The 11332-nt window shown below is 38.2% G+C and overlaps 1 protein-coding gene across 2 annotated transcripts; it reads left to right on the top strand.

Annotated features, from left to right (window-relative positions):
• Window positions 1–734: 734 nt before the first annotated feature.
• Window positions 735–10971, top strand: erlin1 (ER lipid raft associated 1). 2 transcript variants are annotated; one of them, XM_020642951.3, is made up of 12 exons: window positions 735–870; window positions 3239–3367; window positions 3679–3760; window positions 4722–4768; window positions 4856–4917; window positions 5012–5137; window positions 5273–5346; window positions 6039–6097; window positions 6241–6332; window positions 6497–6586; window positions 6686–6765; window positions 8398–10971. In XM_020642951.3, exons 2-12 carry the CDS (start codon window positions 3255–3257, stop codon window positions 8587–8589), a joined length of 1017 nt encoding a protein of 338 aa, XP_020498607.1. In that variant the 5' UTR covers window positions 735–870; window positions 3239–3254; the 3' UTR covers window positions 8590–10971. The 2 variants fall into 2 exon arrangements, with proteins under 2 accessions (XP_020498607.1, XP_020498608.1); XM_020642952.3 differs by lacking the exon at window positions 735–870 and adding an exon at window positions 947–1075.
• Window positions 10972–11332: the final 361 nt, after the last annotated feature.

Below are 11332 nucleotides of genomic sequence, written 5' to 3'. Positions count from 1 at the left end.
TAAATATAAATAAAAGGTCTGAAATGTAAGATAATAAAGTATCAATCAAAACAGACTCAGGGTCCAGATAAGACAATAGTAGTAAATTAGTAGTAAATATTTATTTCGATCCATGACCACAAAGCATAAAACATACACGAACAATAATAAAATAAAATAAACACAATGGCCGAAAAGGTGTAGGATGAAGCCGAGGCTTATTATGTATATCAAAACAAGAATAGCTGCAAAAAACAAGCAAACAAACAAAGTAACCTGATTTCACAAAACAGAAAACAGTTGTCAGTTAACCAAATCAAAACAATAAAAGGAAAAAATAAATAAATGAAAAGCTTCCATAAATGATTAATTATAGTCAGACTATAGTTATAAACTATTATATGCTTTCTATACATTTATATTCCATATTTCATAGAGAAACAATATTACCATATATTATACTCCAGGCTCCCTCTATACACAATGTTATACATTCTACTAATCTACTAATGTAGATTTACACATTAAAACAATACACTGTAGAAAAAAAATAAATAATAATAATTAAAGAAAAAATATATATAAATCATTATCATTATATATATATAAATATAAATATTATATATATATATAGATCAGATACAACAGACAGAAAATACAAAGCACAGTATGAAATCACTAAATAAATAAAAAACTGTACCACTGTTTCCATATCTTGAAATCATACCGTGTAATTTTCCTCGTATACCAGAAAAGCTCTTATTTCTGAGTGCGCCTGAAGGCACCATAATGTCACCAGTACAAACTGTAGAGAAAGCTGCGAGAGGCGGGGTGAGGGGGATGGGTCGTTGAATGATAAGAGCAGAAGGGAAGACGGCTCGATATACGGAGGTACATCTATTTTGTTTCATAAATAAGCGATTTGTTCCGTCGTATGTGTATTAATGATTTACTGTAAAGGTGAGTTAGCCTGTCTGCTACAGCTAAGCTAACAGCCTAGCGAGCTAATGTTAGCATTTAGCATTTAGCAACAAGATCTGACGGAGGTGTTTCCAAAACGACAGGTAGCTAGCTAACCTGGCTAGCTGTCTTAACCGTACGTAGAGCTTTGTTGTGTGTTTGTTGTTTCCAATGCAAATGATTTAAGGCGATGTCTGCACAGCTGCTCCACGCTGTGAAACAGGAACCACTGACTCGAGTCATTCTGTAGGCTCGTCGTGCTGGTTAGCATTTAGCTGTGTGGCTACCTGTGCAGAGTCCGTGTCACTGTCTGTTTAATGACTGTTGTTTACTGTGGGTTAAACTGTCACAGCAGAAAGGATTAAACTGTCAACAACACTGTGAGTAAACACTTTCTTGTAGCAGCTTAAAATGTCATGGGGAAGTCCTTTTGAATGACTGTGGTGCGTTCACTTACTGTTTTTAAAAATACAATAAAATAAATCTGTGAGCGCTGAGTGTTTCAGGATAAATTACATTTAATCATTTGAATCAATTATAAATATATATTTAGACAAGTTTAGGGGATTCATAGGTTCTGGATACATTTGTATACAATTTTTTTATTTTTTTTATTTGTCATTTTTTTTTAATTCAAAGAAACAATAAAGTTAAGAAAAACAAACAAACGTAAAATCTAAAATTTTGAATGAAAATGAGCAGAAAGAAGATTAATCTTTTAATATCTGCCCCTCTTTCACAAAACATTAATTAAAACAAAACAATTCAAATTAAAGTCCTCCTTACCGATTCATTATGCACCTTACGAAGCATATCACGATACATTTTTTTTGTTACAGCATCACGAAACAAAAACAGTATCTCACTGACATATTTATTCAACAAACTGGCTTTAATTTTTCTTTTAAATATCATGTTTGATTTTGATTCTTTAGTTTTTCTGTTGAGATTGTTCCATAAACCGATTCACAGTAAAACAACTTTCCTTCAATTTGGTTCTGAATCTCGGTTTATTAAAGATCTCTGTTCCTTTTAAATTATAACGGCTTTCCAAATCAGAAAACTGCCTGGATGATTAATGGATAAGGCGTGGGATTAACTGCATTTTCTTCCCACTCCTTTTCAGACATGTGAATTGAGTTATATAGTTCAGTTCAGTGTAGTTTAGTAGAATACCCATCACCTGGAACAACCTTTACAGTGACTGTGTCATAACATCTGACACTTCAAATCAATATTACACTAATAAACGTATTGTATTTGTAAGTTTATTTAATTCACGGACCAAACAAAACAAATAAATACAAACATAACATCTCAAATCTTGCTTGAAAAGTACAACAATGACTTAACACTTACATAACAACACAATGAGGACAACTCCTGGCAACAAATATGATCAGATGTATTCAATGCAGTGTTTAACAGCCAGTGATTGGTCGTCTGTTGACCTACTGACAGTAGCGATAACTGGTATGAATTGTTTTTATTAGGGCCTGACTGATATGAGTTTTTTGGGGTTGATATTGATATTTGGGAGAAAAGTAATCCAATACCGATACATTGGCCGATATCGTTCTTAGATCTGCGTCCGATCTGTAGAGATAGATAGATATCTAAACACACGTGTGAGTGATAATGCTTGTTTTAATCCATGTAGCATTCTAAAGATTCAGATTCTCAGATTAAGGTTAATACTTTCTACTTCTTATATTTGTTTAGCTCCAGTCTATAACTAAAGAAGCATTTTCGGAGGAGGGTTGAGGGTCTTCAAGATCTTTAACTAAGTCCAGTTGCGGAGGTGGATTAATCTTAGTTAATACTTCTTAGACATTAAAGTTGGTAGACCAGCTTAGCTCTGCTGATGAAACTTGGTTGATTGTGGTTTAGATCCTTATTTTGTACACAGTGATGTAGTCAGTATTTGTAACTTCCTTTATTATGCTTAGTCCAAGTTTTAATTAAATACTTAGATTCTTTTCCATGGTATAAATTCCTTTCAGTTTTGTTTTAATTTTAATTTTAACTTTAGCAGATATGCCATGAACTTTGGTGTTCACATTAATCTTAAAAGTTATTTAAATGCTTAGATTGAACATTTAGACTCCTGGGAATGTGGTGAGAGGGCTGTACCTTTCAGAAGCGCCACAATCTACATCCTCCAAACCCATGAAGTTGGGATTGGATTTGTTGCAGGGTTGTGGTCTGTGTTGGACTAAATGTATAAACTGTTTATGCACTGCTGCATGTAACGTTTTTAAATCCAACATTATGTTAATGGTTCTTTCTCTGTCTGTAGGTGAGAGCTCGCGAGGATGACGATGCCGCATGTAGGTGCAGTTTTCGCTGCAATAGCAGGAGTGATGGCTATCCTGTTGCACTCCTCTATTCACAAGATAGAAGAAGGACACCTAGCTGTGTACTACAGGTAGCTCTACAAACTCTGACCCCTAACATCTGTGCCAGATGGACAAATATATTCTGAAATGTGGACACCATGTTGCTATCAGTGAGAGGCCTGTTCTTGATACTCATGGATATCATTTTATCCTGGATAAGACAATATTATCTGATATAACCGTATTCAACAAATATATAACCACACCCTCATAAATCACTGTTACACCTGAAGAAATACCTCTCCTCCAATGTCTTCTCCCCCACCCTCTTTTAATGTAATCAGTCGATCTAGTCATGCCGAGACCTTTGACCAAATGTCTTGTGTGTGTTTTGCTTCAGGGGCGGAGCATTGCTGACCTCTCCAAACGGTCCTGGATATCACATTATGCTGCCTTTCATCACCACCTACAGATCAGTGCAGGTAAACTGACCCTAAGCCCTGAAACGTTGCTGTTTAGCAGAGGCATGTAGAAGGCGCTGCACATGAGAACCAGAATCGGGTCTGCTATAAATAAGTCGGCTGCAGCATGCAAACACATGCCAGCCAAGCATAGCTGCAGCAGCTTTATTTCCAACCTGTTTCATACTCATTTGATGTGCAACTCATGCCATGCTTTAATTCTTCTTTATACTAAACCCTGTTCCTTAATAATTAAAAATGAGCGTATTTTATTCAACCATTCATGATTTTTTTGTAAGTCTAAAACAAAACAAAACCCGCCTCTTTTCTCACATCCCCTTAATTTCATCCTTCCAACTTCCTGAGCTCAAACATAATAACTGTTTGTTCTAGCCTTCACTTGTTAATATTTGAACTTCCCATGAGATATAAATATTAAGATAATAAGCTTTGAGCAGCATAACAAACTGTTTCATAAAGAAGATATAACATATGACATAGTTTGAAATATAAATTTGAACAGCACAGATATTTTAAAATGAGTAGTAGCCACAACCTGTTTAAAATATGTTTACTTTACTTTAACGATCTTACTCGAGGTTCAGTTTTTGCTTATTTATGATCTTCAACTCTTTTCTAAATACTCTAGTTTGAACTCGGTGGTTAGAGTGCGTGTTCGCTTTGACTCGAGTTAAGGTTGAACTTATATAAATATTATTTTGTTGAACGTATTGTTTCCGAGATAAAGGATGAATTGAATGATTAAAATTTAATAAATTTAAGTTAATATGGTGTATTTTGTACATATTATTGACCCAGGTTAACTTAATCAAGCAGCAGTGCTGTATCAGTTTTTATACACTGTAGACGAATAATCATGTCATATTGATTTAACTGTCACATCCAGATCCATACTGGTGTTTGTGAAAGGCCCAGCGTGGTATGTGATGAACTTTGATCATGTTTTAAATGTGTGTTTCAGACTACACTCCAAACGGATGAGATCAAGAATGTGCCTTGTGGAACGAGGTAAGGTGGAGCTCGTTCACAAAGTTGTTCAGAAACACATCTTTCCTTAAAGTCACGTGTTTAACAGATTTCTAATGTCCTTCACAGTGGTGGTGTGATGATCTACTTTGACAGGATAGAAGTTGTCAACATGCTGGTACCATTAGCAGGTAGACATTTTGTCCTTCCTTATTTTAGGATGCATTACGCCCACCAGGAGCTTGGCAGAACAATAACAGTTTCTCTTTCTTTGTTGATTTTCAGTGGTGGACATTGTGAGGAACTACACCGCTGATTATGACAAAACTCTAATCTTTAACAAGATTCACCATGAACTTAACCAGTTCTGCAGTGTACACACACTACAGGAAGTCTACATCGAGCTGTTTGGTGAGCACAATTAGTATTTCTGTTCTCACACAATACACAGAGGGCAACGTGTGCTGTGTGTTCGTTCCTGAAATTCTTCAAATGTGATGCACACCAGGTTGTGTATTTAAACAGCTTCTGTTTCTTGTCCTGCAGACATTATTGACGAGAACCTGAAGACCGCGTTGCAGAAAGATCTAAATAATATGGCGCCTGGACTCACAATACAGGTATTGAAACAAATACAAACATATTATATTGGAGCATCCCAAATACATGGATGCATGTTGACTGCGCTGTAGCTGTGGTGAAAGTCTTCCAGATTTTATCTACAAATTCCCTAAAAAAAAAAATGTAACGCTGCAAACCTAGTGTTTGCTGTGACTGCTGCTGTTTATAAACTTCATGGAAGACCCTCATGAAGGACACAAGCTGAAACGAGTCGGTCTAAAAAAAGTTCAGTCCCAAACTTCATTCTAAAAGTGTTGCTGCAGCTTTTTGACCTCTTCAAGCTTCTCACTCTTCATGCACCTTGAGTGAAAGGCTTGAAGAGGTCTGTGAAGTTGTGCCTGAGAGCCTACCCTGCTTCTTCATTGCTGCTGTGTATCACAGTTAATAAAAGAACGTTAACAGCAATATTCTGCAGGATACTGCGGTCTCTCCTACTCTGACTATTCTCTGTATTTTTAGTCTGCTGTAAGAAAGAGAATGTCAAATTATTCCTTTATATAATGTAGTCAGTTTACCCTTTACTACTCACCAATCACCCAGTCATTAACACAAAATGTGCTAAAAGAACAATTCAAACTTGAAAGCCATAATTAGCCTGGTTACGTGTCAATTTCTTTTCTTAAACTTTATTGGCAGATTTCTTGTCCACAAAGAGATCATTTTGTTTTTCTCTGTTTTTTTCATAATAAAGGCAGTGCGTGTTACCAAGCCAAAGATCCCCGAGTCTATCCGGAGGAACTTTGAACTCATGTAAGTTTGTCAATTTCATACTTAGCAGTGTAATCTCTGTATGTTTAAAAATCTCTCCTGTTACCACCCACTCGGTTCCATTAAGACCGCACACAAAGCAAAAATATTTGCAAGAACCTGTGTGTTTATGTTTGTGTTTGCAGGGAAGCAGAGAAGACTCGTCTGATGATAACCGTTCAGACGCAGAAGGTTGTGGAGAAGGAAGCAGAGACTGAAAGGAAGAAGGCCATTATTGGTAAATCTGATGTTTTTACTGTAAATCAGCCAGCCTGATTTGCATTTGTTGAAGTGTCATGATCATTTTGGCACTTCCCTTTTTCAACCCCTCAGGTGCAACCCTACTTTTAACCTACACCCTTTGTACAGTTGTTAAAGCCCTCGTGTTTCTCCGTCCCACAGAGGCTCAGAAAATGGCCCAGGTGGCTGAGATCCACTTCCAGCAGAAGGTGATGGAGAAGGAGACGGAGAAGAGGATCTCTGAAATCGAGGGTTAGCTACACTTCTTTCCTGTGAGACAGATTTGTGTCTATCTGGTGTAATGGCGCTGTCACATGTCTATCTTTATTCAACAATATCTCTTTGTTTCAGATTCTGCCTTCCTGGCGCGAGAGAAGGCTAAAGCTGATGCAGAATATTACACTGCTTTCAAGATTGCAGAAGCGAACCAGGTAAATCTTGGCGTTGACAACGTTTGACACATAAACAAACACACAACATCCAATCTAATCACATTAAGATAATATGAGGTTGAAAGGTATGTTTTTGAAAGAAAACATATACTGTATACATATAATGTTACACTACAGAAGCTCTGTGGTCAGAGTCATAGATGTTAAACCATCTAAACCTACTGAACTTGAACTTTGCAATGTTACGAGCTGCTATAATTACGTACGAAGGGAAAGTAAAATCAATAAAGTCTGTGAGGGGTTAGGCCTCAGGTCTTTGTCTAGAGATTGGGATAGGGATTTTTGTGGGCGAGAAAACATCAGATTTAAGACCAACAGTTTTAATTTCTCCACTTAGTTTTGACAGTAAGATATAAAAAAGGGGGGCAGTGATGAACAGTGTTTAAAGTAAAACACTTTTCAACTCTTGGGGATCAGAAATAAACGTCTGATGAGCAACTTTGAAAGCAGACGAGACACTCGGCACCTTCTCATACTGCTGGGGTTAAAAGCATAGTTTCAATTGGGGGTAGCGGCAGTAGCTCAGCCTGTAGGGATGGGAGGGTCGTGGGTTCAAGTCCCCATGCGGACCATAATATGCAAGTTGTTCTGGTAGCTGGAGAGGTGCCAGGGCACTTCCCTAGTACTGCTGAAGATGCCCTTGAGCAACTCACTGAACCCCCAACCGCTCTGGTGCGCTTCCTGTGTAGCAGTGTGTAGCAGCCCTGCTCTGACATCCCTCCACAGGTCCTGTTTGTGAATGTGTGTGATTCAGGCCTGTGTGTGTGTGTGTGAGAAGCATGTCTCAATAACAGAGGGTAAAACCACAATTTCCCCTCAGGGATTAATAAAGTATAAAAATAGGCAGCTACTGCATTTCAAAAATGAACAAATATAATCAGCTTGCAACGGCTATCAGGCTGACAAACAGCCCTCATGCTACTAACCACTTGTTCCCTTCTCTTGCATCCTTCTTGGACTTAAATTCTTCACAGGCGTGAAGGCTGAAAAGCTTAATTGGCACATTCTAAACTGAATATAAACCCTAAACAACTTTTCTTTAAATCAGCTCCTTACAGGCCTACTTTTTAACACATCCCCCCCGTCATTAGGAGAGTATCCATGTTAGACACATTCTAATCTTGACAGCAGGAAATGCTTTGTTTGGTTATGATGAAAAGGGGCACTACAGAGTGCTGGAGGAGTAGTCTTCTGTTAATGTGATTGTTTGTCACGTCAACATGGAGAAGAACATATCTGCAATACAGAGGCAATTGTGGAAAACAGTTGAGGAGTAGAGGTCATTAAGCTGGGTAATAAATCAGAAAGACTCATGAACACACTCTCACTGGCTGTGAACACTCTGGACCATTATAGTGAGATGAGCCAGTGTCTGCAGGCTCATCAGGACGTCACACAGACTCCATGTGACGGGCCTTCTTGGAAAATGTAATTTCGAGTCCTGGTCAACTGATTTGGACATTTTTGTTCTCACTTCTCAGAATCTGTGGACATTTCAGGAGTGCAGTGGTAGTTTGAAAGGAGCTTTAGATTCATAGCAATATTGTCATAAAAATGATATAACCCAGCCGTAGTCTGATCCTCACATTCTGTTGTCTTTTTCCTTCCCAGCTGAAGTTAACCCCGGAGTACCTGGAGCTGGCAAAGTACCAGGCCATAGCATCTAACAGTAAGATCTACTTTGGCCAGGAAATTCCTAACATGTTTGTGGAGGGTAACAACAACCCGCCAAAGTCTGCACGCTCCTCCGGCCTGCCCAATGATCAACCAGACTTTCTCAAAACAAAAGCGAAGGGGCAGTGAGTCCTCGGCTCTGCCTCTGCGCGGGACCGAAGAACCTGCAGAGGACTCGTCTCGTCTGTGAGGCAGAGAGCACTGAACTGAAGACGAACCGGAGGCGACAGCTTTGCAGCTAGTGTGCTAAACAACATACTTCAGTCTTAATCTAACATGACAAAGAAGGAGTGTGGAAACTTATGGACAAGCAGAAGACAGCGCTTGGAATGATGCCATAGTTAAAAATCGAAAGCATAATTCATGCTTATGCCTGGGAAGGCGACAGCAAGTAGTCGCCCTAATTTACACGTGCTTGCAATCAGTGCAGTGTTTAACTTTGCTGCTGGATCTGCATTAATTTTGTTTGTTGTATGCAAGAAGAGTGCTTTGTTATGAATAGATTTTTTGAGATTTAATTTCTGGTTACGTTGAACTGGAATCTCGACAGGTGACACTAATTAAAAGAGCGATGGCTTCTGTTGGGTGTGTGACGGGGGTCGGTCGCCTCGGTGCCATCTTTGCTTACACTAATTCACTGGCTGATTCTTGTGTCTCGACGAGAGTCTGTGCGAGGGCTATTAAAGGCACACTTTCATAGAAAATGCTGCTTGTGGAGAAGATAATTATTATGTTAATATGCATTCAGCCGTTTCAGAATTACCCATGAGATTATTTCGGTGGAGCCCGCTTCATCTCCAGTGGGCTGAAATGATCCAGAAGATTTTTTTTTTAAATATCACTCTTGAAATAAGTGGCCTGAATTTGTTAAAATTTCACCCGAGCATGCTTGAAGTTAGTTACTCATCTACAGACACTCAAGTCTTAAAAGTTGGAGGGCTATCTGCTTTTGTTCAGTTTCTATAGTTATTACACAGTGGTGTCAGTTTAGTCGTCATGTACTTTATTTCCTTGGTGATAGTTTGCTGTTATTGAGCGTTCAGCCTACACACACACACACACACACACACACACAGACTTGAGATGCTGTTGAAAAGAAAATCTGTTTCTCCCCAAAAGTCGATGAATAGTGAAAGGTTGATTTATACGGGAGGGTTAAAGGGAATCAGCTGAATTATTGTGCCACTGGGGGAAGACGTGGATTGTCTTCCTTGTAAAAAACTGCGAACATCTTTTATCTTCCATCTGATTTTGAGTATCAGGGCCATGCATGTGTACGTTTGTGGTGGCTTGATTCAGATGATTAGTAGTGCCTGCAATTGTCTGCCAACTATGTTGTCATGCAGCTTATATAGATTCAATGTAAATTCTCAGGAAGCTGACTTTTAATTTTAGTAAAACAGCTGCTCATTGTTGGAGAATGCGTGCAGTCTTTTGAAGAGTTAAAACCCCCCAATAATGGCAAATATATCGAGATTACATTGAGTACAGTGAAATCTGCGAGGGGTTAAAGTTGTGAAACCGGACAATATTTTCTCATCGAGTATGAACGCAGCTATGATTCAATGTCTAACAAGTCCACTACTAAAACAAAAAGCACCACTTGCAGATGGAATTAGGAGTAGTTGTGTCCTTAAGGAGACATTTTTATTGCTCCGTCTATTTACAGAAGACGTCCAGGACTTCAAATATCAGGAGGTCATTGGTCTGTCAAAGTCGAAAATAATCTAAGCAAAACCTCCTTTCTTGTCAATGTTTACACTTCTCTGTGATTCAAGAATTGATGGCTTACAGAGTTTTTTTTTCATTTTTTTTTTCATCTTTGCTAAACAAGATCATTTTAAGGATGTAAAAGGAAACACAAGCCCGGCACGGCTCCTCATCACACTTCATGTTTAACTCTTTTTTTGTGTGTGTGTGATGACATGAGATGAGAAACCTGCTTTGATCTATTTAAAGATGAATGTTAATAAAAAAAAAAAACTTGGGCTTAAACATGATGCAAGTAGGTGCTAGCTTTTAATCATTGTGTGTTTAAGCTTTTGATTATGTTCAGCTTTGTTTGAGAAACAATTGAAATACTTCCACTATTGAGAATTCAAGCCTTAAAAGAATAGTTGAAACTCATAAAGGCTCTCCTTAGACTTAACTGTGAGGCTTGTGTAGAGCTTGTATGACTGTACACTGCGGTCTCAGTGGGGGACTCTTAACTGAGAACGACAGAACTATCAGTGGATAATACTAGTTGTGGAAGATGTCGCTTTGTTTACTTGACCTCTGAATGGCTGCACTCTGCGTTTGCCTTGGTGGTGGGTTTAAATAAAGATGCAACAGAGGGGCATGAATCACTCAATTCAATGATTTTTTTTTTCTCCTGTCAATATTTTGTAAAATCTGTGAAATTCAAACATTGTCTCCTTGTTTTAAAAGGTTTATATGCAGAAAAAAAGAGAAATGTTTTCCAGTTTTGACAATGTTCTTATGTAAAATAAAACCTATTTTGGTACCTATCTTCTCCCTGTGATGATTTGTGTGTTGATATTTTGTAGTAGTTGTATGAGCCATTTGATGTTTATTGTTGGCATGTTAAATAATTAGAGATTCATCTTGACATAGTATTTTCCACTAGGGACACTGAATGCACAGGGGTAGGCATATATTGTGGCATAGGTGACAGGAAGGGGAAGGCACAGGTAGGGGGATCACATACAATTCTCACTAGACCGGCATTCATGGGTCAGACCAGCAAGAGGGTATGTTTTCAATGGAAATGGTATATTTTTGTTCTCATATCTCCATAAATTTACTTCAATAAATCTTTAACTCAACTATAATAACGGCTGGAAAATCATGGCTGTGTATTAATGGCAAT

This window comes from Labrus bergylta, chromosome 10 (genome assembly GCF_963930695.1).
Source record: "Labrus bergylta chromosome 10, fLabBer1.1, whole genome shotgun sequence".
Taxonomy (NCBI): Eukaryota; Metazoa; Chordata; class Actinopteri; order Labriformes; family Labridae; genus Labrus; species Labrus bergylta.
The sequence above is the reverse complement of the archived record's forward strand: the minus strand, read 5'-3'. Positions and strand labels throughout refer to the sequence as shown.

Bases quoted from the DNA above. Each gene is read 5' to 3' on its own strand.
- erlin1 (XM_020642951.3), top strand. From the start codon at position 3,255: ATGACGATGCCGCATGTAGGTGCAGTTTTCGCTGCAATAGCAGGAGTG. The intron at 5,138-5,272 runs GTGAGCACAATT...CTTGTCCTGCAG, and splicing joins AGTCTACATCGAGCTGTTTG to ACATTATTGACGAGAACCTG. The intron at 6,333-6,496 runs GTAAATCTGATG...TCCGTCCCACAG, and splicing joins AAGGAAGAAGGCCATTATTG to AGGCTCAGAAAATGGCCCAG.